A 25,453-nucleotide genomic window follows, 5' to 3' on the forward strand; every position below is an offset into this window, starting at 1 on the left:
CCCCATAGCTGCAGAAAAGGCTAACATTGTTATCTTTTTACAAAAAAACAGCTGAACATGAGAGGTTTTTGGACCAATTTTGTGTTCTCCATTCTTTAAGCACCGGTTTGAGCACCGTTTCAAAAGTACCGGTTTGGCACCAGTATCGGATAAAACCTAAACAATACACATCCCTACTCTTAACAAGTGTTCAGTGTCCCTATTATCCATTAGCAAATTAGTTTTTAAACACAACATGCTGCAAACGCTTTGTGCAGGCACAAATCCTTCACTGAGCCTTGCGGTTTGTTTGTTGTTGTTTTTTTTTAAAATACCTCTTCCGTTGTTCCAGCTCCCAGTCCAGTCGCGCCAGTGTGAGTTGGTGGGGGTCATTTTTTGTGAGTTGAGGCCTGGAAATTTCCGGCGGGGCCTCCTGGTAAAACTCTTCTTCACTCACCAAGTCAATTTCTTCATGCTTAGACCTGGAATATGGAAACGAGTACTCATTACTACTGTGACACATTTCTGAAAATCTAAGTATAAACTAAAAACAAGGGAACTAATAAGCAACTAACGCTATTCTAATTATTCTCTGTAAGTTCAATGAGCAATTTTAAATGAAATCTTTTTTTTTTTTTACTAACTTGAACTCCAGACACTTGCTGATCTCCTTCTGAAGATGCATGACTTCATACAGCAGATTTTGCAGCTGAAGGTGCAGCACATCGACTTTCTGTTTTGCCTGAGGAGAGACAGAGAGATTGTTAAAGTTGACTCGCAAACTCTAAGTAAATATTTTTAGATGCATAATACAATACTGAAGTTTAATTGAAAATGTCTTAAGACTAACAAACTAAATCCAAAGGCATAAAAACCCCGATCGCTGACAGAGGCAGCTGCTACTGTTAGGTGCTACAAGGAAACCAAAGTGCTCAGTGGTCAGTTCTGGTTTCGAGGTCAGCACAAAGGAGGCTTGAGGCAGCACTTTTTTAGTAAGCGAATGAAAGAGTGATAGTAACCTAAGCTGTTACTTGGTTTTACTTGAGAGTGCTTGAGACTTGCGTGGGAGTTACCTCGTGTGTCTGGTCTCTGCCTTTCTTTAGACGCATATGAGCAAGTCGATTGAGCTTTTTCAGATTCATGAAGTGGATGCAGCTCTGTATACGTTTCTTCTCAACCTCTGCACACTGAGGAGACATACAACCAGTCGCCCTTCATTATTATTGAGAAAAGACACAATAAATGCTATGGTGCTTTAGATATACTTATACTACAAACTCTATGTGTAAGGTGTCTGCTGTACACGAATCGTTTGCCATTAAATCAGCATATAATGACACATTCTTACCCCGTCCTTAGCTCCGTTGGCCTTAAGCTCTTGGATCTCACTCATGAGATTAGCCAGACTCTGACATGTTTCTTTGTATTGGATGTAGTCCTGCTGAGGGTCCCTGCCATCAAGCTCCACCTCCTCATGATACACACGCACATCCTGGCCAAAAAAAGTATATAAATTAGTAAGTAAATATATGACATAAATGTATATTAAGTACAAGGTTCACACGGGGGTGGGGGCTGATAACACTAATCAGAAGAGGATGGATGTATAACTATAAGATATTAGTCATGGTTAAACTTGATATCATTTATTTAACTGCTCTGAGAGGTCTAAGTGTGACTAAGTTAAATATGACTTAAAGGTGATATATTTTGCATTTCATACTTTGGTCTATAATATGCTGTGAGATGAGATGAGCTGCAGTATAAAGGATGGATATAAAACACCTTTTTAAAACTGCTAATCATTCAAAGGTATTTCAGTATAGATCCAGAACAAAGACAACATTATAAATTGCTGAAAGCGGTTGAGTGAACTCTAAATTTCTAAGGATAAAATGTAGGATCCACATTATAAAACACACAGGCAGAATATACCCCTTCAGCTGGAACTGACCTCCTGGATCATTTTAACTGCAGTTTAAAAACTCTCTGTTTCCATTAAGATTGAGGCAAAAACACATCATGGAGCACAACCAGTCTACAAAGGCATGTGAGGAGGAGATGCTAGCAGCTGGTGAGGTGCGGCCCAAAGATAAACGAGTGACTCAAACAAACAATGCTACCTACACTTGTTAGTTGTGTTCTGTTTAACAGGAAGAGCAAACTGTGGAAGAAAATTACTAATTCGGGTACATGCTGGTAAAAGGAGCTTTTAGCAAGTGATTAAAAAGTTTGAACACCCCATGTAGAAAATATTTTTCAATTTCACTTTTATTATGCAACAACACTGTGCAGCTCCTGAAGAGTTACAAGGTTAAGATACTTTTGTTACTGTTAGATTAAAGTGTGAAGCAGGTATGTTATACTTTTACTTAAAATTTCTAGGGAAAACACAGGGGTGTCAAACTCATTTTACATGGTGGGCAACATAAAGCCCACTTTGATCTTATGTGGGCCGAATCAGTGAAACTCCCCATTGTATCAGTGTAAAGAAGTTTAAGATTACAGTAGCTCTTCACCCAGATGCTCCAGTTTTGTGTTGTTAACAAGTTAAGAATTATAAATGGCTTGAAGTGTACAATCAGGCCTGTGAGACTCCTTTAGACACTCAGACATATCATTGATATGTCAGCCAGATGCTGCTCATTTTACGTTTTCGCTCGTTTCTTCACATTTTCCCAACATGCTTCCATGTAAATCCAGCGTCCCCGTCTCTCTGTTGGTCTGCACCACTACACTAAGTAGTGTAAATACTTCAAAAGTATATGAGCTTTTCTTCCTCCTGTACTGAAGGAGTATTAAATCAGAATTTTGCGACAAAAGTGGAAACAACCTCATTAAAGTTAGAAGTTGGAAATCGTGGGTTTGGGGGAAAATGACCCAGGTTTATTTTAAACAAGAGACTCGCTGTTTGATTCAACAGTCTCTATGCTTTCCATTTGAAAATCTAATTCAGATAGAAGATGTATTTGTGTAAAAGGACCACTTTAACTGTATCAACTTTAAAGGGCAGACACTGCTTAGCACATTAGGGTCTAAATACTTTAATTTTAAAATGTATACTAACGTCTGTGCATTACTGCCCAAAGCCACTTTGATAATGACACAGGTGATCGAGGAGTCGTGTATCTTCTCCTCAACTTTACCTGTTGGTCCGCATCAGCTCGACCCCGCTTCATCTCCGGGGTTCCTCCTTCGTTGCGGAGAACCTTGGACTTTCGTTTTTTCAGGGCGTCCGACGACATGAGTAGCTGGATAACAATGGAAAATATGACCTTAAAAGCCGTGAATACCTTTCTGTTAGCAAGCTGGCTAATGTTAGCACTGTGCTACGGTAGTTCATTGGATAGCAATCGTTAGTTTTGCGGCTCATTAAACCACATTAAACATGTTAGATGTTAAATAAACCACAGGCTATGTTCAACTATATATGTATATATAAATATTCACATACCTTCTTTGTGCAAAACCGTTAATCACGAACAAATGAACTAACTGGCAGCTCACACCGCAAAGCGCCCACTTCCAACGGAAGCCCTGATGTACCAAAACACCTCAAACAGGAGGAAGCAGCAGCAACTGCAGCGCCACCTTCCTGTTATCGTTTGTATCGCATTGTTAATGTTCACAAATAGGGTTTCAATCTGTTGAATAATGCTTAAAGCTACTCTAAAAGCTTAACCTTAAAACTGCAAGTTAAGGGTTTGCTAACAATCATATCATGGACGAATATGCTGCAAGTTTGTTTGTTCTTATGCACATAAATAAAAGCTAAAGCTATTTTTGTACAAGTCTTATTTTTCAAGTCATTCCTTTTTTCTATTAAAACCATTAAATGTTGAAAACTATGATCAGCTCAGCTGCTTTTCAGTCTGTTAAGGTTCAGCAGGGATTTCTTTTAGGAGACACTTTTCTTGTGAGACTTGTAGGTCTTTTGCCTCTCGTAAAGCCAATTAACCTGTGGGTATAAATGGTCACCTCCACACAGACCAATACGCTGTCACAGACAAAAAGAAAAATGAACAACACCAAAAATGTACTCCAATTACTTAACTGTTGATGTTACAATAGAAACATTGAAGATAAGTACTGTTTTTGTATGTGTATCAAGAGGACATTATAAACACCGTAACCGTTAAGCAGCTTTTGTATAAAAATGTGCAATATGTGAAAACATATGTACTTTTCACTGTACAAGTACAGTATTTAAAATTCATTTTTGAGCAATAAAGAAAGTCAGCATGCATTCAAAAGTTATTTATTCACAATTCTGACCTCTTAGAGAAAGAGACATATGCTAGAGAAGTTACTTAAAAACAAAAAATATTTCCTGTTTTCCTTATAGTTGTCAGACCTAAATATGTCAGTCCACGCTCATTTTGCCATATCGATCAGACTCTGCAGAGATGTGGGTACCCAAGTCTTCTCTCCTTGCACAAACACCACCCCTCGATCTATGTAGATAACAATACGCCCAAATGTGTACAGCTGTTTTCCCTCATGTCGTTTAGCCACTAAGGGCATGAAAACGATGTTGTTCTCCTCTGCCTTGGCCTGGATGAGATCCTTAAAGTTAGTCGGCACACCGGCGCTGATCCCTCTGTGGGCCACGCTCTCGGCGTCCCTGCGCTCCTGCATGGCTTCATACTGGAAGTCCTTGCGTCTCTCTGTCTGTGTGAGATATGCAATGTTCTCCCTCGCTCCAGGTTGCATATAACCGCCTGAAATGACACGAAAAAAAAGAAAGTTATACTTTGAGTAATACTCATTTTTGTGTGTTTATTATACATCTTCAGACTGTGGAGTACGAACCTATGCCTGAGGAGACCGCACGGTTCATGATGTCCAAAGCCTCATTGAATTTCTCTTTAATGAGGGGCTGGGCCAACAAGACGTCACTAAACATGCTTTTCCAGCCGAGGTACCACTTTGTGATTTCCTCATAGTTGGGACTGTTGCTCAGCCATGAACACAGGACCTATAATCCACAAAAAGCAAAAAAAACAAACCCAAAAGGTATAAAATCCAAAAAGCAATTATATGAAACACCAAAATGCTCAGTTCTGAGTACATTTTAATTCACTGACCTGTAACCATTTCGTGAAAAAGTTTTTGTCAAGCAGTGACACGAGGCTAGAGGGGGACAGCATGCCCTCCCAGTCCAAGACCCAGTGAAATGGCTCCATCTGCTGCTGGTGAGGGTTGATAACCAGCTCTTCCAGACACAAAGCTGCAGAGAGAAAGATCAGCAGTTGCATGAAGAGATATCAGTGGGGCTACTTGAGAATGGAAACGTGGAGGGGTTCATTTTCATTCATGTCTTTGGCACACTGGTGCAGTTTCCTGTCGATTTATAGCTTCTGTTCAGTTGTTTATCGTATTTACCAGGTCTAAACTGAGTGTATATGTTATAAATCCCCATCTTTTGAATGTCACAATTAAAACATCCACTCTAGTCAAAAAAATAGGTAACTGTACTTCTGACTTCTTACACCTGTGGCTAAACCTAATTAATGAGGCAAGGCTTGACTTTAATAAGAGGTTGGCTCATCTCCTTCGATTTTCCTCCCAGCACACACATGACGTCATCACAGATGAAGACATACCTAGTTTAGGGATGATGTTTTTCACCATGAAGGCCTCCCATGCACCTGGTGTGAATACATCTTTCCACGGCTGTAGGATGAGGCGAGCTGAGGCGTCGCTGGGATGCCAGCGCTGCAAGGCGTTGGACAGTTTGCTCCTAATTGGCGGATAAAGAGGCTCTAGACGTGACTGGAGCAGAGGCAGCCAAGGGTGGATCCAGGAGTGGATAGGCACCGTGTCAGTTAAAGGGTTCCAGTTATCTACCTGTTAAACAGGGAACAAAAAGAGAGGTTTACATGTGACAAAACTGCCTTTGATACTGATGGAGGCATAAGGTCAGTATAGCATATAGTAAACAGTTTTTCACTCATAAATAATGGGAGCAAATCAAAAATATTTCTCTTTATCAGCGTGTGTGACGTGCCTCTCGCTGTAATCTGGGTAAGATCAGCTGCTCCAACAGGTGATCCAGTATCCACAGGGGCAAAAGAGGAGCCCACACTTCTACACAGTCCACCATCGGCCCGACCATACGAGGCTGCCAGCCTGACACGCAAGTCCGCATCACTGGGATCCACACTTCCCATAAGAGTCTGAAACACAAAGACCACACGCATTTTACAGACACATGTAGTTAAAAAAAAAAAAAGGTTGGATCACATATAACCAACATTTATTCACATAAATACACAAAGAACAACCTAATATATGTTTGTGTGTTCAAATTTACCTGTGATAAGGATCCATATTTGAATCTGGGCCACTGGAGTGCATATCCCGAGATTCAAGGATTGCTCTCCACTGACCAATATCTTCCAGACAGTAAGAGCTGTCCTGAAATAATAATTAAAATGTGGTAGAGAATTATTAACATGTAAAAAGGATGCAGTTATCTTAAAAGATATACTCGCAAAAATGTACCTTCAGGGGGTCCCAGAAATGAAGTTTCTCTTTAAGTAACGGATGAACAACAGCTACAGCAAGGTCTGCTAAACCCATCATCTTGTATTCTTCATAATAATCTGTTTGCAAGGTCTCAAAGATGCGAGCACACTCCTGAACAAAGAGAAGAACCAAAAATTACTAAAATGATTACATGAAAACTGAGCAAGCACTCAGTTTCCATCCTGTTCTCACTTTGTCTCTGTTTCACAATTTTTGCACATGTTTTTATGTTGTTTTATTCTCCGGTTTTTAAATGATTTTCTGACAGAAGACTGCTTTGAAACTTTACACCTAATACAAAATTCTAAAAAGGTGTAGGTGCTCATTCCATTCTCTTTTTATATGCACCTGCAGAGTAGGACCCTCCCCTGGTGGTGTCTCCCCAGATGGAAAACGCTCCACTAATGCCAGCACAGCTTCCATTCTCTGGATGGCATCTTGCTCCGTATCCAGTCTGTTCTGCAAGGCTCTTGACTCGTGGCTCAGAGAAACAACAACATCTTTTTCATGCTGCAGACGTCTGGCAGACTATACCATATAACCCCATATGAAAAAAGAAAGAGATTAAAAAAAATAAATAGTAAAAATCTGCTAAATTATAAAGGAAGCCCCAGTTTGCTGATCTAATAAGGAGGCATTATCTTAGTTATAGCCAAATATATTTGGAAAAACAATTTTGGTATCCTCATACCTGTAATATGTCCTGTTCTGTAAGGTCTATCAACAGCTGAAGGTTATGTTCAAGCTCAGGGAGCGCAAAGCATGATCCCTTCTGATCCCGAGTAGACATGCTTGGTGGACCTTCATCAGGAACACTGTGCTTGTTGGATATCTGACTGTAACTGTAGTACACCTTCTGCTCTCTTCCAGTCATGTCTATCACCTAGGCACCAGGGACAGGTATGGGGTAAAAAAAGGTTAAAAACAAACAATAATAGCAGAGTGCATGTGCTTATATAGATACACCAAACAACTTCACCTATAGAGTCTAATACTGACTACAATTAACTTTAGCTGCTAAAGTTTGTTGTAAAAATACAGCCAAGCCACAGTGCCCTTATAACACACCTCTGAGAAAGGACAAAAAAGCACTAATACCTTGACCTGTGCCAGCTCCCCAGCAGATGCCGCTGTAGCCCGCCCCGCCACTTTGCCTTTAGCTCTGAGCTCATCTGCAGTTCTGTAGGAGTACTTCGGTTTCTTCTTTCCTGCCGACCCTGCAGGATCCTTACGCCACTGGCCCAGCTCCTTCTGGAACTCCTGCATCAGCACGAATTTAGATTAATGTAAAAAAATGACTCAAATGATTCAACATCTGCTTACACATAGAAAAAGGAAAAGCACATTTATGTGCACACTGTACCTTTTCCTCCTCTTCATCAGAGTCCACCACAGGAAAATCTTGGAGAGACTGCTGGGTTCGCTCATTTCCATAGGCTCCGACTGCCCCCTTTCCCTTACGAACCTTTGCTTCAATAGGGTTTACAATACCTGCAGCAAATAAGAGTGTGGAAAAACAAAGTAGATCAGCTCTGAAATACACACAATACTCTTAAATACTTCATTAATGTGGCCTTCTCAGCCTTTCCCACCCTACCTTGAGCATTCTTTCCCAGGCCTTTTCCTGGTTGGTAGCCCATTTTCTGCAGTAGTTTCTGCCCAATTCCCCTAGTGTGTTTCTCCCAGCTGCCAATGCCATGTCCAGACTGTATGCCACCTGCAAACCTCTGTGACTGATTCCCACGGAAATTACCCTAACAAAACAATTCAGCATATTATTGTTCCTATAAACTTCTTTGAGATATTTATCTGCAATGTACACACAAACAAATCACACATAACCAAATTTACCATTTGGAGTTTTTTGGGTGCACGAGAAGGTGGAGGAGCTGCAGGACCATCATCATCAGAGTCATCAGACCCTCCTTCCCCTTTCAGCTGTTTCTCCTCTGCTGCTGTCTTTCGCAGACCAGCACTCACAAAGTTCACTGGGACACTGTAGTCTTTAGATCTAGCAATGAAAACACAGACAGCAAACTCAATCTCCTACTAATGGCAGACTTTAAAGCTGTGGGCAGCAGCAAAAACAAACCCACGCCTCACCTCTTGCCACCAAAGCTGGGCCTCTCATCTTCGTCTGAATCCCTGTCAGCCCAGATGCCGTAAGTGGCCTGTTCCTTGGTCTGCCTGTGTCTGTGGCGGTCTGGGTTGAACTCGTTGGCCAGGTCCCAGTCTGTCACCTCAAAGCTCTCAACCTCAACACCCTCCTCCTCCTCATCTCTCCGCCCATATAGGTGTGACATGGACATCTCTGGAGATCATAATGAACAAAATCACAATTTAAAGAAATGTAAAAACTCCACATAAGTAATTTCAAATAAATTTGCTCTACTTGTGCAAAGGTTTAGGTAAAGCCCTTGGACATGGGATCAGAATAATAAAATACATCCCTCTCCATAGAAACGGATCAAACTCAATCTACTGTTTAAAGCAATGAGTTGTAGCTCAGAGCACAGGGAAAAACAAAATCAAACACATTATAATAAAACATAACATTTTTCTTATTCCAGCTGTTCTCTTTGGAGGTCGCCACAGCAGATCCTCTAACACTGTCCCTAACATCCTCCTCTAGCACAGCAACATGTCCTCCTTCACTTCCTCTATGAATCTCTTCTGTGGTCTTCCTCTTTTCCTCCTGCCTGGCAGCTCAATATCTTGGATTCCATATCAAACCACTCTCCGTCCTCGTCGTTACTTTTACACCCATTTCTCTCTCATCCTCTCACATGTCCTCTGTTCTCCAGAGCATACCTCCAGCAGTCCAGGCTCTTTCACCTGCTCCCTACTCTAACTACAGACCGCAACGTTATCTGAGAACATCCTACCCGACCTCATCTGTCAGCCTGTCCACACTTTGAGGCTCTATTGCTGCAGATTCCAGATCAGCAACAGTGTCGCAAAAATTAGATCAGTATAAATGTAAAGTAAATTTTTATTTTATAGAGAAGCGTCTTAAACATACACATCACTATCTCAAATATTTGGTTTGCTAGTTGACACTAACGACACCGAACAAATTCATCTCTGTGGAGAAAACGTAATGTAAGCTAACGATAACTAGCTATAGCTAAGGTTAGTTACCCTCTACAGCATGAATGTCTTGCTATACGTAATAATCTCGAGTGTTGAGAGCAGTGCAAACACCATGTTCTCTAACGCACCTGAACAGTTATATAAAGGTCGGCGTGGAGATCAATTGGACATGCTTTCTTTCAAAAACGATGAGAAGAAATCCACACTAACGCTCCTTCGTTTAGTGCACGAAAACACAAGTACTTCCGGTATAATGGTGTTACACCAAATTCTGTACCCCTCTAAAATATTTCATTGGTTCTTAGTAATGACTGTTGGCGTAGAAAGGGCAAAGATGCGTTTATCTCATTGACTTTGCGAAGTAATGTTCGTTTCAGTTGTAAATAATAATAATAATAATAATAATAATAATAATAATAATAATAATAATAATAAAAACACGGTATATAAAACTCAGTTTTGTTTTTTCCCCAGGTTAATAGAAATTCATATTACATCATACTATTAGTTTAAAAAAGCTTCATATGTTAAATATATTAAATGCATTTCAAAATGTATTTATTTGTTTATTTAGTTAGAAAAAATGTGCCTACCCACTTTCAGAATTTTATTTTATTTCGTAGTAATTTGAGGCAATGTTTGAACATGAATACCTAAAAATTATTAAAGATAAAAGTCGCAGTGACTTCACTATAAAAGTGAATCATGATCTGTAATTTGGGACACACTGGTTAAATAAAATATTAAATAAGTACATACAAAAATACATAAAACCACACTGCAAAGTCCTATATGAGAATGAAGTAATAAACAAAATTAGCTAAAAACAACGGGGCAATTTCTAGTTTGCTTTACAATAATATACATAATTATATATAGTAATAGTATATTTAAAAATAAAAATAAATATCGCAGTTTCTTTAAATCAAAATCAACCGAGCTGTGCATTATTTCTATAGTAATTTAATGACCGTACACCACCACCAGGTGGATGTTATTTGATGGACTACAAATTTGGCGTAACGCCGGAAGAGGAAACGCGTGTTACACCCTAAATATTCCCATATGTTGGTCACTTGTCTACTGAAGGAAAAAAATGCGTTTTGTCCTTTGATAATTGGACGATTTAAAAAAAAATGATATGCAGGGATATTGGTGCTAAGTTAGCATAAATGTCGGACACCGGAGGGGAGTGGCAGGTAGCTCGGCGACGAAAAGGTGCGTCGAGGAGCTCAAAGTCTCTTCAGGTGTCTGCAGCATGCGGCCAGGAGTCGCTGGACGTCGGGAAAACCGTTAAACGCATCAGAGACACCATGTATGAAATTCAAGTATAGCTCAGCAGCAACACCTCGGACGTCTCATCTTAACCACAGTCCCATAACTCTTTTATTTTACCTCTGCAGGTCTGAACTAAGATGCGAAGAGTTTTGGCACGATTGGAAGGGTAGGTTTTGCTTTGAAAGTTGGGGTTACCACCAAGAATCTGGCTTGCAGCTGTGTGTGTTATTGCGTTTCTGCCTTTAGAGCAGCTCTTGGTGGCGGCATCAGCATCTCTTTCCAAATCTCCAGCGGACAAGGACGCTGAGGACCAGTCGGAGCGGATCCCCAGGACATGCCAGCAGCTGGAGTGTGTGTGTTATGGCCTCGGTCCGTTTGCCTCCTGTGTCTCAGCCCGCTACCAGCTTGCCATGTTGCTTCTTCTACTGGAAGCAGGACAGGTCAGGGGAGGCTTTATCATCGGTTAGATGACAAACACTCACACTAGACCCTGCTTGTTATACACATTCTGTGTCTCCCTGTTAATGTCTTCAGATTCCTCTAAAGGACTGCTCAGTCTATGATCCAGTCTTCTCTTCTGGAGAGAGAGATGTTTTGAGAGACCTGGGTCTGACTGTACTCTCAGAAAATGAGGTCAGTTGTTGCTCCCTCGTGTCCTGGTAATTAAGTGAAACACTGTTAATAGGCATATACTAAAGAGAACTGTGTCATATAGTACATAAAACTTTACAGTTCTTCCAAATGTCAACTATATTATTATTTATTATCCATTTTATATTGAAAATGGGGACTACAAAATTGTTTAGGGGAGTAGACTGCGCAAACAGTGTGTGATCCTCTGTGTCTGTATTGTTCAGGAGGGGAAACGTTTGGTAGAAAAACCCACATTTTTTTACCTGATGCATTGTGGGAAAGCCCTCTACAACAACCTTCTGTGGAAGAACTGGAGTGCACGGGGTCTCCCTCTGATGATAATCATCGGAAACAGCTTCAGTGGGATGAGGGATAGGTTTGTACGAGACGACACGTAGACGATGGAGTAAACGTTTAAGCAAGAGCAGTGGAGATGAAGTTGACATCTGTCTGTTTCCCCAACAGAACGATCGAGAAAGAGTTTACGCGAGACTACAGCTACATCAGTAAGGCTGTGGATTTTAGTGTGGAGAGAAAGCTTGCATGCCCATCTCATCTGATAGACGTCTTCAATGACACAGCAGTCATCACATTTCCTTCCAACAGCCTTAATGGACTCCCACAGTCTACCTGGGCAGAGTCACCTGAACCACAGTACCCACACAGCCCTGATTTGGAGATTATACTGAAGGAAACTCAGAGCTGAGGCAGGAGATGGATATAGGACATTTGTTATTGACTGTTGTCATTCATATGACAAGTTGTTTTTTTAAATGGACCTGTTGTACTTTTACTTAATTATATATGGTGACAATGATGGGTTTTCATATTAAACATCAACCAAGTTTCAGAGTTTTCCAGTGAGCTAGAACCTCAGGCATCAGACTGCTCTAAACTAAGACCATCAGAGAACCTTAATTTGGTCAGTTCCAGATGTATGGGACAGAAGCCCCACCCACTTACTGTTCAAACCCTCTGTTTGTCAGCAGAAGCCAATCAAAAGAAAGCTGGCATAAAATGGAGAGCTAAAACAGCTTCTTTACAAACAGTGACAAATTGAGGGGCTGGGCATGAAGGCCCACTATAAAACAAGGATTATTTTGAGCTGTGGACCATGCAATCTATTCAAGAGCACAAGAATTAAAAATTGTTGGAACAAATCCTGCTCATGTCTGACTTTATTCAGCCGTAACAAATTCTTTAATAGAACTGTAACATTTTGTGTGTCTGGTCCTGAATTAGCCACGATACAACCAAAGTATGCAAAAGAGCATATCTGAACACACAATGTTGAAGCAGGTGAGATTCAGCAGCAGAAGACCACACCGGCTGTCACTCTTGTCAGCTAAGAACAGGAAACTGAGGCAATGATTTGCATGGATCCGTTCTGCCTTATATCTATAATTCAGGCTCGTAGTGTTGTTTGGGAGATTTTCTTGACACTTTGGCTCTTTAGTGCAAACTAGGCATTATTTAAACACCACAGTGTGCCCATCTTCTGATGGCTGCTTCGAGCAAAATAACATGTCATAAAGCGCAAATCATAAACTGATTTCCACACCCCACCAAGCAAACACACATTAGCATGTTACAAAAAAATTCAACTTTTATCAACTCCACAGATTTTATTTATAATCACATTAATAGAAATTCTCATAGGGTTGAACAGTCACATTGGTAATTTAAGTATATAAAGACAATAAGTTGTATTTCTTATGTTTGGACCAATCAGATTCAGTTTTATATAGAGTAGTAAGATTTTATAAAAGCTAACCCTTTTTATTTTACAGTCTAACTTCCAGTGCTTCAGCTCACATGTGTACAAATAGAACTTTAAATTTGGTTGGTTCGTTGGAACAGATGCATCCTGAGTTACAGATGAGTTTAGAGTTTTAAAATTCACATGATATAAAGTCATGTCATGTAAGTGCATTAAGAAACAAACCTGAAGGCACACTTTAAATACACCAAGGTAAAAAGTTTATTATTGAAAAAACAAAAAACAAACAAGGTTAAACCCTCTCAGAGTCAGTACTAAGGTAAAATCTTCAGGATAAAGTAATAGTCATTCTGTCCTTGTTCATTGGATCAAATTTCATCAGGAAATACTGGAAGAGTTTTTTTTAAATCTTACAGCAGTGACTTTGGAAAACTATTACAACTGTTTGTTGGCTTCATGATCATTCTTCAGCTGGTCCATTGGCAGTGCTGCCATCTCCTTCTCCATTTACGGCTGTAGCTTTGCCTCTGGACTTTGAAACAACATCTGCCCAGCTCACGTCACTTCTCAGGGCCGATGGGCTTGCAGGGACGTCCATCCTTCCATTTATTTCGCCTGAGCTCGACTCCATCTCATCATTTACCGTTTTGACCTCATCAGAGGCCACTTTGTCACCTTCTGCACTGGTTTTCTCCTTTTGCTGGTTTTGCTCAGTCACATGACAATTAGCTGAAACTTTCCCAGTGCTCTCAAGAGATCCTTCTACTTGTTGGTCCTGCTGGCACTTGCTTGTATCCTCTGCTGGGTTTCCCCCACCCTCTGGTTCCTTCCCACATCCCTTTTCTCGGTCTGAACGTTTCCCTCCTCCATTCACAGCCACTGAGGCGACATTAGGTAGTTTTAGTCCCAGCTCTTTCACCACTGCAGCCTTTAGCTCAAGATGTTTCTGCTTATACTCCTGGAACCTATTACTGTGAAAACATTCGTGTCATAAGTGGGTTTATACATAAGAAATGCTAATACTGAAATAAGCCACATACAATCCAACTAGAATTTAAAACACCATTTCTAAAGTCCATTTTTGGGTCCAGGCTTGAGACGTGCATTGTCATATTGCTTTAACACTGGGTATGCCATCCCACTATGAATATTTACCTCTGTGTAATATTCCTGATCCCCGTAACTAGAACCATCTGCTCCAGAATAATGTCGGGTGTTGGACTGAGACACTGCGGGAAATGGAGAACAATGGGGTTTAGCATGCTTTACTTTTTCCCCTTTGAAAGAGAGTTGCATATGCTTTCAGGCACCTACCTCCACAGTTGCTTCTGTGCACTCAGCTCCTGCCTGTCTGAGAGTGCGTTCAACTTTTACTGCTTGCTTGGTTATGGTGGACAGGAAGTCTTTGCTGCAGCGTGTTTGTGGGTGATCTTCTCCAAACTAAAGAGGGGGGCAGGAAAAAATAAAAATAAAAAATTTAAGTCTATGCAAATACAGTCAGTCACCCACTTTACTTCCTCTCTCAAACTTTTACTGACCAGAGAGGTAAAGGCAGTCAAGGCCTCTTTCTCATGTGTCATAGCACTTCTGTAGTCACCCTTAGTGCACATCCACTGGGCCAACAAGTGCTGACTGCACAGACAAGAATCAGGGAGAAAAGTGGTCATGTTTTGGGGAGAGACAATAGACATCTCACTGACTTTTTATTCAAAATATTATCAAGAGTATAAATCACATCTTACTTTAGAGCAGTCTGTAGACATGTGGGGCCAAAGAAGGAAGTGTTAAGTCTCACAGCATTCTTTAGGAACTGGCCTGTCTGATCTTCTGCTAGCACCAGCCCAAGGCAGTTCTACAAGAAGAAAAATGTTAGCACTTTCATATAGTCATGTCACTTTTCATTATATTGTCAAAAGCTTTTCTTCTGAGCATTCCAGACTCAAGTCCATCAAACCTACATCCAGTGTTGCGGTGTATGGATGGTCTTCTCCGTGCACTGTAAGCATTAACAGACGAGCTCTGAGGAAACACTTCTGTGCCAGGGTGGTCTCCCCTCCAGCATACACATACACACCTAAGAGGGCCTACATACAAAAACAATGGCAACTGTGACTTTGCAATGACTGGATAAAGTACATTCTCTAATATACAAATGTGTAGCTGTACTCACGTATTGCTGAATCGCGTTTGGATGATCAAAGCCGAGCACCCTCTCACTGATGACAACTGCCTTCAGCTGGACACTGCGGGCCTTAAGGAGAAAGAAAGTCAGATGAGAAATAGATAGTTTCATCTATATTAAAAGGAACAGTTTAGGGAGGGAGCAGTGCATACATGTCTGCATCAATCAACCAAGAGAGTAATGCAATGCAGATGAGACAAACAAAAAATACAGGATCACCTTCGCCTTACACATACAGCAGCTGCTCAGCCATAGAAACCTGTGTCATGAAACTCCTGATGCAGTTTGTGCAGATGTTAATGTTTTATAGAGGCCGATTGGTGAGTCAGAGCCTTTGTGACCCTGTTCTAACTTTGTGGTCTGGCACACTGTGGCCGAGTTGCTGTGGTTCCTAAATGCTTCCACTTTGCAATAATGCCACTTACAGTTTATGGTGGAATATTTAGGAGGGAAGAAATTCCACACACTGACTTGTGCAGCAGTGGCTTCCCACTACAGAACCATGCTCAAATTCAGGAAGCTCTTTAGAATGAGCCAATCTTTCACTAACGTTTGTTAAGGCAGACAGCATGAGTAGGCATTTGGTTTACACACCTGAATTCAAAGATTTAAAATGTGTGGCCCAATAATTTGTACATCTGCTCCAACTAATGCTGCAGTGTTCTCTCAAACGTGGCATAAATTGTTTTTCAAAGATCCAGTAAAGCCGTCCTATTATTTTCACCTCTATTATGTGTTAATGTTTGTGGCTAACAGAAACCGTTGATCAGTCAGCCTACCTCAGCAGTTTTCCCCTGGAGGTACGCCACCTTGGCCAGCAAGGTGTGGCAATAACCAGCCTCAGGGTGCAGATTGTCACACGCTCTACCATACAGGTAAACCGCTTCTTTTAACTGCTCATGGGCCTGATCCAGCAGACCTGCAATCATAACACACAGCTTATTTTTCAGTAAATTCACACTGCGGGGAAGAAAATAGAGACAATAGTCTGCAGCTGTTGGACTTACCCTTCTGAATGGAGAGCTGTGCAGCTTGATATACTTTAGAGGCATCCACAGTTGGCATGTTAATGTGCTTGACAACAGGGATCATGTTGATGATGTCCTCTGGACCAATAGGAGCTTTGTTTTGGTTGTCAAAGGAGTAGTCTCTCAGTCTCAACTAGTGTGGATACAGGATTAAAAAGTGCCTTTCCCTTTTAATATACAGAATTTGATTTTTAAAAGCTAATTTTGCAACTTAAATGTACATATTAATATCCATATCCTCTCCTTGGACTGACAAATTTAAAACTGCATTCATATTTCCAGATGTCTGTTACCTGTACACCAGTCTTTAAACAGAACTCTCTCAGCAAGGAGAGCTTCTGCAGGCCATAGTGCTCCACCAGGTAGTTTGGCCCAGAGCTGTTCCACAAAAAAAAACAAAAACAAAACAAAACACAGGTTGTTCTCAAATTGATTCTCTACTATTAGATAATAAATGCATGTGGAGAACAAAGGCCATGCCCTCACCCCAGGCTATCAAAGACATAGGTTTCAGCAGCATCCTGGCAGACCAGGTTCCACAGCTCGGCTCCCGTGAGTGTGCTCCAGGGTGTGCTTTCAGAGGCCCCGGCCCCTCGGCCACGCCGTCTTGACTTCTTCTTAGTATCCTCTCCTACAGAGGTGGGCGGGAAGTGGGGAACCAACAGGCAGCTAAGGAAGTGACTGACGGCTGCGGAGAGACTCGACACATCCACGCCCTACAGAGACATGAATGGAGGCTTTAGTTCATTCCTTGGAAACCACACCTGCTGCCTTTTTAAAACCCAAGGTGTGAAAACATGGGTGATTAATTGGAGTTCTCATCAAGGAACATTTAAAAAAAAGTACCTGGAGGAAACTGTTGAACACCCTTCTTGTTGAACGAATAAAAATTTCAGCTACGGCCGTTCTCTGGTGAAAACAGGAAGGAGCATGTAAGAAAGCAGCATCACCATAAAGACCGAATTAGGCTTTGTTTTTAAAGTTAAACGAACCATTATATGCCTCAGGTGCTCCTTGTGTTCTGACTGGGCAATAGCCTTGACCACATGGCCCAGGTACCGGAGGTTGATGCCTCTCTGATGTAGAGCATTTTTTAGAGTAGCTCCATCCATTGGAGCCTCACTGTTGTGCAAACAACCCTCCAACTGCAGACACAAACAGGCATCTAGTGAACAGGTTTGTTTTCAAAAGACACCATTTGGAGCACATTAACTCTGGTTGGACTTACAAAAGCTGGTATCTGGTGTGTGATGATGAAAGCTGCCGCTTCCCTCAGTAACCGTTCCTGCAGCTTTGTTGATGTGCTTTCCCCCGGAGGAAATGCTACCCCTAAAATTTGTACAAGCAGCGTGTCATGATGCGTTCTAATGAGAGCTCTGCTATAGCATACTTGTGTAGTTAGTCTGCATACCTGGAGAAAATACATTTGGATTAAAGCGCATCTCAAAGAGGATGTCACTAACTGAGCCCACGTCTTTACACGCAGCTCGGACAGCAGCAGTGGCTCGAGAGTCACCTGCGAAAAAGAAATAAATGACAACTTCACTTAAAATGTGCTGAAGTACAGCCATAATTTCAGTGTCCATTCAGTAAGAACTACTAACACCTTACCAGATGTGGCACATTCTTCAAATCCTCCATTTTCATCCAACAACTCTCTGACACGCTGAGTGAACTGGCAATGTCTTAAAAACAAAAGAGAAACTTAAACTTCGTGAAAACTTAAAAGTTTAAAATAAATCTTCTGATTTACTACTCACTTGTGTTGACTGAAAGCCTGCATCAGTTCTGGTCTCAGTCTGCAGAGGCCATGAGGAAAACTCCTTGGAAGGTCAGTATTTGCATGATAATCCTCTGGCCAACCTTCTTTTATACAGTCATTCTTATTCTCATTACTCTCTTCTTCTCCAGTCACCGTGCAGCTTTCAGTCTGTGCCTCTGGACAGAAGTTGGCATCAGCTGGGAAACTTCTAAAAACATCTAATAAGTAGAACCTCCCATCAGCTCCCAACAGTCCCTGTGCATCCACCGAGGTGAACAGGGGCACCTGGTGACCATTGGGTGCCAGGACAACATGTCTCTGCAGCGAAAGGGACTTTGCTGCATGAGCCAACAGTTCTAGTAGCCGTCTACGATGGGGAGACTCTTGTGGTCCTGCATTTACACCATACAGCAAACCTCTGAAGGTCGAGTGAGACAGGTAGCATTAAAATCTGTGAAAATTTAATACCACTAAACATTCTTAAACAGCTTCAGGGAGTGTACCTTGAAGCAGGAGCAGTTCCCTGGTCCTGCTCAGAGCCCTCCAAGCCAGGGGCCAGACCCTGGGCAGACAGGCGAACCCCTCTGTAGTCAACAATGGCTGTGGGTATAGTGTGCAGCCCCTGCAGACCCTCCAAGTCACTGTAAGCCTGCACACCGTTAAGCTCCAGCCTCTGAGCAGCCCTGCAAATACAAGGAGGAGGATAAAAATAATCAGTGCCAATATAAAAGCACAACTACAATGCAAGAGTCATTTTATCATACACAACATGGGATGGATCATATACGTACATCCCATAAGCAGCAAAGGGCATCAGGTCGTCTTGTCATTTTTAGGGAGTTTGCACTTACCTGCGACCCCTTTCGCCACCAAACACTGCACTTGCTGCCCCCTGGCTCATGAAAAGGCCACCCCACAGGAAAGCTGGGTCCCCTGGGTTTCCATTGACTGGCTCAACAAAACCGTCTACCACAGTCTCGGCCCCTTGCATAACAGTACTCACAAATGCACTGTTCACCTGAGCAAAAAGGAACGAATGAATGAAGAGTATATGAAACCCCCCCCCAAAAAAAACAAAAAAATAAAAATAAAAAAAAACACCGACAAATACAATCCATTACATCAAGCTAAATGAGAGCTTCTATATTTACCTGAAGTACTGCTTTGTCTCTCTGCAGCCTCTCCTCCAGACTTCCTTGAGGAAGATCTCTGGCTGCTTGTAGCTCCTCGTTCCAGTCTGGAGGCTGCGTATAAACAAAGGCATGCGTAATTAGGATCACTGCCAACAGCAAACTGCTGCCAGCAACCATCGGAAAACAACCGTCTTCTGCTATAAACAACCTGCGTTTCTGCCTGATCATCTACTCCCAGTCTGGTGAAGGTGTTTTTGTGAGTGCGTGTAGCACATGGAGGACCAAGCCAACTGAGCGTATGGTAGGGTGTAGTGATCACCTCTACTGGTGGTTGCAGGGGCCTAAAAGAGGAAAAAAAAAAAAAGCTGCTTTACTCCAAATACGATTCAGTTGGTTATTTTCAAAGCATTACTGAACATTTCTTTTGCCAATCGAAAGGCTGGAAGGGATGCATATTCAGTGCTGCAGTACTCACTTTATAAAGAACAATGTCGTTACCTGTTTTTGAGTGTGGTAAAAGTTTGTTTGACAGCAGGACTAATATGACAAAGCAAGTCGGTTAAACAGTGACAAACTGGAGAAGACTGTGCAGGACGAGGATCAAACACATCCTCGGTGGACCTGCAAAAGATGTCAGAGAGAGAATATGATTAAACCAACTTGGATGCAGTCCTTTCATTTTCTTTCTTTGTGTGCATTGGCCCAGAAAGTATGCAAGTAGGTACATATCCAATTCTGAAAGAGTCGGAACCAAAGGGAGAGAAAAAAAAAAAAAAAAAAAGTGACGCTAGAATGAAATAGCTGGAGGAACATTTTGTAGCCAGTTAGGTTAGCTACAGGTCAGCAACATGATTGGGTATAAAGAGAGTGTAAATAAAGTTGGCTCGAGTTTCACTAGTGTGGGGAGAAAACAAAAAAAAACCTGCATCTATAAACTGGAAAGTTTCAGAATAATGTTCCTCAACATAAATATTGTGAAGACTTTGAATATCTCATGATCTACTCATCAAAAGAGACTTATAGCATCGGCTACAACAACATGCCTTCACAGTTACAGAGTTCAGGTGCTGACGTGCTGCAGTCGAGCTCTTTCACCAACTGAAAACTTGAAAAATTTGGAGCATCATGAAATTAAAATATACAAAGGTGACCCAGGACTGTTGAGCAGCTAGAATGGGACAACACTCCTCTCACAAATGTCCAGCAGCTGGCCTCCTCAGTTTCCAGAGTTTAGAGGATGCTACAGAGTGGGAAACATGGCGCTGACACACATTTTGAGTCCTGTTGCTGCCACCCAACTCTCTTAAAACAAAAGAGGTACATTTTCTCAGATTCTTCCTAAATGCAGGCCAAGGTACCATATTCCAGTCCTCTTCTTATAATGTGTCCACACAATTTTGCTTGCCTGTCATTCTTACATAGTGAGCTTTTGTCTTCTCTTAAAACTTCAACAATCATTCTGTGCGCGATATTCTCGTCATCTGCATACCTCAGGTTATTAATAAAGGTACCCACTAACCACATTGCCTGTCATTCCATCAATCTTATGATGATGCACTCATAGTACAGAGAAAATTAGGTCAGGTGACAGCAGACCCTTGCTGTAAACCTTCAGATTTTGATAAATTCTCCAATGTCATTGAACTTTGTTCCCAGCAGAGGTTCTTTATAACTATCAAGTCTTTCCTGTCAGTGTTCAGAACTAATAATAACCAATGAAATATTCATCACTGCTTGTGTCAAAGGCCACAATAAACCAAAGTACAACACGAGTATGAGGATTGTGGGTTGTGTATTATTAGCCTGCTGTTGCTTTTCCTCACTGCCACAGAAAGCAGTTTAACTAAATAAAATGAATTTCTTTACCTATTTAGAAAAAAACCTTTTGGACAGGATGTGATGTCACAGCGTCGCCCCTCCATTGTAACTGCAGTGATGTACAGGAAGTCCCCCTGCAACTTCCTGTGTCCTGGAGGAGGGTTCCAGCAGCTGAGAGACAGGTCTTTCAGGTAACTGGGGGCCTGATGAGGATAAAGTGATGCAGAGTTAGTGAATGTGTTTAGGTGAAACAAATAAAAAGATTCCATTTATTTGTGCACCTCTGGTTGGGAGCTATGTGGGAGAAGGGCCATGAGCGGTCTTTCCGAGGAACCGGGGAGGAGGTAGTCAGGCGGCGCTCCATCCTGGCTGGTTGATTCAGTTTTTGTGTGGCTTAGAGAGCGCTTAAGGCTCTTTCCATTTTGTAAGCTAGCTTCTACATTTGGGGAGGAGATTCAACTGAGTTAGAGTCCATTTTTGGTGTACGTGTTACAATTTGTCTAAATGCACAAGGTGTGCGTTTACCTGGTATTTGTGTATGTGTCAGTGCCTCCAGTATGCTAGGTGAGCGTCCTTCTCTCAGTGCATCCTGAGGTCCAGATGCTCTCAGCAGCTCAAGCACACGAGCCAGATGCACTCTGGCTGAGCGGAAAGTGTAAGGCTCTGAAAAGACGTGCGCTGGTTAACAGAAAATTTAGATCGACCAATTAAAAAACTCTGAGCAATACGACAAAGATCTGATAACCACCTGAAAGTGGTCAGCCCTGTTTTCAAAGAACAAGCCGTACAGAGTTCGACAAAGAAGATGCATAAGGAATGTGCTCGAGGGTACATTGTTTCAGCAGCTAGAGGGTGAGAGTGAAATAATTGAGTTTGCACTTATGGTTGCAAAGACTACAACTAAATCTCTGCATCTATAAACCTTTGTGTGATGACTCAGAAAAAGTGAGTCAGGTGTTTACACTGAGCCAAGATAAACTTAGCTGTCTGTGGATGAGAAAGGGTGAGAGTGTGGTGAAAATATGGATAGGATCATTGTTAAAATTAACAAGCTATGAACATAATTATGCTCTGGAATGCTCTCCCTCCAACCTCGAGGTCTGCTAAGAACTCAAAAAAAAAAAAAAAGTGCTGTAGAATTAAAATGTTACTAATGTGTAAATGGGTTGAATTACCAAAAGAATAAAACAGGCAGTAATTGACTTAACAATTCTTACATATTGGTGAATTTCTTATTGAGTGCTTATTAAAAACAGAAACATGATACCTTCCACAAGGCGAAGGATGGCACCTGCTTTAAGACCCTTGACGTTTTGCAGTTGAGCAAGGGGATCCAGAGTTGCCCCGGCCAGTGTGAGTGAAAGGTTGGAGCGCGGGAACACCTCATTCCTCGAAAGCAGAGTCATTACTGCATCTTGAACAAGCCAAAAGCCATGGACCTACAGAGATGAATTTTTAAACACACACCAGTTACCACAAATATCTACTTGTGAAGAGAATTTCAGACATACAGAATTATCCACAGTGGCAAATATAACAAAGGATAAAAATGATAAACCATAAATACATAGTTCCAGCTAAATTTTAATTTCAATATTATTTCTATATATAGTGCCAAATCACAGCAATTATTACCTCAAGGTGCTTTATATTGTAAGGCAAAGACCCTACAAGAATAGCCATCACCGCTTTTAAAAAGACAAACAAAACAAGGAAAATAGGAACAGACAGTGAGTCAGTACCTGCAACTCAAAGGGCTCTACTCCTGCTCCCTGGATCTTTACAGAAAACGATGTGACGTCATCTAGGCGAATACCGACAGCATCGCTTCCAACAGTCACGCTGTTTGCATCTGTTTGAAGGAGAAATCAGAGGAACAGATTCAACAGGATAAACAAAGAGTTCTGCAAAAGGAGCAGAACATGTCAGTTTCCAGAACAGCTGAGATTCTGTTGACATGCCCATAAAACAGAGTGAAACACCTGCTAATCATCATATCTGATTGCAAACATTTTGAAGGACAGCAAAAAGTAGCATCAAGTTTGGGTGATTTACACATCTGTGAAGGCACCATTTATGTTGAAGTATTTTATTCCCCTTTTCAGGGAAGGCCTTGCTTCCTTCAGCGAGACAAACAATATTTCTGCACCCATTAGAGCAGCATGTCAGAAAAAGCCTGCAGTCTGAACCTGCCACCCACTGAAACATCTGGCACATGATTAAAAGAAAAATATGACAAAGGCGGCCCTGAACTGTTGAGCAGCAAGAATGAAAAAAAACCTTTCAGCAGCAGATGGTCCCCTCAGTTCCCAAACACTTGCAGGGCTGTTAAGAAGAAGCGGACACATGCAGCACGGTGGGAAAGGAGCCCGACTTTTATGAAATTGTTTGCTCGAAGTATATATTAAAAAGAAAAGATTACAGCTTCTCAGCTGTAACATTTGACACGTTCTTGCTGTACTACTTGCAAATCATTGCCTTCCTTTTGCATTTTACCTACCGTGATGAGGCAGAGACTCCATCTGGGCAACATTCGCAATACTCTTGCTTAGTTGCCACTTTTAAAACAGAGTCAAACAACAAAGGAATAGTAATAATTATTTATCACGTTCTTCCCACTAATTTCCTCTAAAATGAGTATGAGTTAGAATGGAAAGTTTGGTATGTAACAGAGTGCCTGAAGGAGAGTGTGAATTTATACAAGTAAGAGGGGAAGGGGGGGAGAGAGAGAAAGAAACATGGGGAGTGTCTAGCTTTTTACACACACTTGCAGGGAGAACAGGACTTGGCGTGTTCCACTAATGGAAGTATGGCTAAACCTGTTGCATTTGCATACTGGCCTACATGCCATCTCAGAGTGAAAGGACAGCCAACACCCAACGCTGCTATGTAGATAAAAGCAGCAAACTGTGACATACAACTAAAACCTAGGTGATGGATCAGGCTTGCTTGCAATGATGCATTCACACAATGGCTACTAAAACATAACATGCACATTGCAGAGGCCAATAATAACTTTGAGCTTATCTCTGGCTACTGTCATTCATTCACTCTGCAGCATAGCCACAACTCTTGCTGTCAATCTGGGACTACTTTGCAACTGGAAAGCACCCAAAACAATAGCAGTTTGTGATTGGTCGTCAGAATGTCCCTCCTCTCCTCCGCTTCTCTTTTGGAGCTCGTACAGAGTCTATGTTGGCATTGATTCCTGAAGTTGGCTTGCACTATAATCGAGCTAGGAAGCAAAGAAATGTATATGCTACAGCGCGTTCATGGTAACCATGCAAAACGGTAATTGTCAGAGCATTCCTCTGTACTTTGAAATTACCTAAACTGTCAATCACAGTTCAAAGATTAATGACATTTTTTGAAAGAAAAACGCCCTCGGGGCAATTTAATTGGTGACAGGCTAGCGCATATTCTACCTTAACTCAATCAGCATGTTATGTATGAGGGGAGTGGCAACACGTTAGGAGGGCCTCACAAGAGTGTGGCAACTGTTTTGGACAAAAATCAAGAAAGTGTGTAGAGTTTCACTTCTTAAAAAAGGTTGTAAGGGGATATTGTAAGGCCCCTTACACATCTGTGTACATATTCCTATTGATTCTTAGCTGCATCACAGCACGTGTGTGGCACTCAAATGCGCAAAATACACAGCAGGAGATGCTTCAAGTGGTCAGGAAGTTGGTAAAAGCACCGGCCATGTTCAGAGCAGCAGTACAGTGCTGGAATGTCTCACCCTCCACACATTCTCCTGCTACAGGAGACACCCCTCGCACAAGCACAAAAAGGAAGAAAGTGCCAAAGAGAGAGGAGCGCACACGTAAAACATATCCCACAGACTAGTTCTTACCAGCCTTGGCTTGATTTCTTCCTCCTCCTCTCCTCACTTTGTCCTTCATGGCTGCCTACTGAAGTTTTTCCTGGAGCTGTCTTCTTGTGTTTTACTTCTTCTGTGGTGGAAGCTGCTACCACGCAGTCTTGTTTAAAAACTCACGGAAAAAAGACCGAGCGAAGACAAGTGGAAACGCACAGTCCTACTGACTGAAGGTAAAATGCCTGCTCAGGACTGCAACTCCTGCCCTGTCTACAAAGCAAACTTAGCTTATCTGCTCTCTCTGTGTAAAAAGCCACACCCTCCTCTTATTGCTCCACACAGGCTCATTACTCCGGCTGTCTCACACGCTTGTTGGACTGGGTGTGTCTTTGTTCACTCCTCCCTCCAGAAGCCCTGGAGTAGAAGTGTGAATTAAAGACTGCTTTGACACCAGTCCAACAAAAACGGCTTTTGAACCT

At 41.7% G+C, this 25,453-nt stretch overlaps 4 protein-coding genes across 5 annotated transcripts in view; 1 reads left to right on the top strand and 3 right to left on the bottom strand.

Moving 5' to 3' along the window:
* The window catches only part of thoc5 (THO complex 5), a 7,896-nt gene extending 4,672 nt beyond the window's left edge, over window positions 1-3,224 (bottom strand). Inside the window, exons 1-5 of the mRNA XM_005940128.2 lie at window positions 3,126-3,224; window positions 1,328-1,471; window positions 1,053-1,166; window positions 624-721; window positions 315-461 (exon numbers count right to left, since the gene is read on the bottom strand). Coding sequence (XP_005940190.1) covers window positions 315-461; window positions 624-721; window positions 1,053-1,166; window positions 1,328-1,471; window positions 3,126-3,224 — 602 coding nt within the window. The remainder of the gene's footprint in view (window positions 1-314; window positions 462-623; window positions 722-1,052; window positions 1,167-1,327; window positions 1,472-3,125) is intronic.
* Window positions 1,052-9,861, bottom strand: tfip11 (tuftelin interacting protein 11). Its single transcript, XM_005940129.3, has 18 exons — window positions 9,732-9,861; window positions 8,614-8,821; window positions 8,362-8,521; window positions 8,108-8,264; window positions 7,874-8,001; window positions 7,609-7,770; window positions 7,202-7,393; window positions 6,859-7,038; window positions 6,487-6,621; window positions 6,296-6,399; window positions 5,990-6,158; window positions 5,586-5,829; window positions 5,067-5,209; window positions 4,792-4,957; window positions 3,434-4,700; window positions 3,126-3,230; window positions 1,328-1,471; window positions 1,052-1,166 (listed from the first exon to the last, which is right to left on the bottom strand). The coding sequence occupies exons 2-15, from the start codon at window positions 8,817-8,819 to the stop codon at window positions 4,354-4,356; spliced, it is 2,493 nt and encodes an 830-aa protein (XP_005940191.1). The 5' UTR covers window positions 8,820-8,821; window positions 9,732-9,861; the 3' UTR covers window positions 1,052-1,166; window positions 1,328-1,471; window positions 3,126-3,230; window positions 3,434-4,353.
* A 781-nt stretch (window positions 9,862-10,642) lies between these two features.
* Window positions 10,643-13,356, top strand: srrd (SRR1 domain containing). Of its 2 annotated transcripts, none has more exons than XM_005940131.2 (6): window positions 10,643-10,918; window positions 11,007-11,047; window positions 11,128-11,321; window positions 11,416-11,514; window positions 11,739-11,890; window positions 11,980-13,356. In XM_005940131.2, exons 1-6 carry the CDS (start codon window positions 10,776-10,778, stop codon window positions 12,218-12,220), a joined length of 870 nt encoding a protein of 289 aa, XP_005940193.1. In that variant the 5' UTR covers window positions 10,643-10,775; the 3' UTR covers window positions 12,221-13,356. The 2 variants fall into 2 exon arrangements, with proteins under 2 accessions (XP_005940193.1, XP_005940194.1); XM_005940132.2 differs by having other exon boundaries at window positions 11,173-11,321.
* Window positions 13,357-13,471: 115 nt separating this feature from the next.
* On the bottom strand, window positions 13,472-25,429 carry si:ch211-166a6.5 (clustered mitochondria protein homolog). The gene is made up of 28 exons (XM_005940133.3): window positions 25,011-25,429; window positions 22,900-23,009; window positions 22,425-22,596; window positions 21,683-21,820; window positions 21,439-21,593; window positions 21,206-21,360; window positions 19,838-19,960; window positions 19,548-19,680; window positions 19,358-19,450; window positions 19,058-19,224; window positions 18,710-18,889; window positions 18,205-18,624; window positions 18,056-18,129; window positions 17,856-17,960; window positions 17,673-17,773; window positions 17,437-17,589; window positions 17,291-17,353; window positions 16,931-17,160; window positions 16,738-16,822; window positions 16,424-16,577; window positions 16,196-16,335; window positions 15,405-15,485; window positions 15,193-15,318; window positions 14,977-15,086; window positions 14,773-14,866; window positions 14,549-14,674; window positions 14,390-14,463; window positions 13,472-14,205 (listed from the first exon to the last, which is right to left on the bottom strand). Exons 1-28 carry the CDS (start codon window positions 25,057-25,059, stop codon window positions 13,695-13,697), a joined length of 4,122 nt encoding a protein of 1,373 aa, XP_005940195.2. The 5' UTR covers window positions 25,060-25,429; the 3' UTR covers window positions 13,472-13,694.
* Window positions 25,430-25,453: the final 24 nt, after the last annotated feature.

Source organism: Haplochromis burtoni, unplaced genomic scaffold (assembly GCF_018398535.1).
Source record: "Haplochromis burtoni strain Fernald_Lab_line unplaced genomic scaffold, NCSU_Asbu1 Contig_276, whole genome shotgun sequence".
Classification (NCBI taxonomy): domain Eukaryota; kingdom Metazoa; phylum Chordata; class Actinopteri; order Cichliformes; family Cichlidae; genus Haplochromis; species Haplochromis burtoni.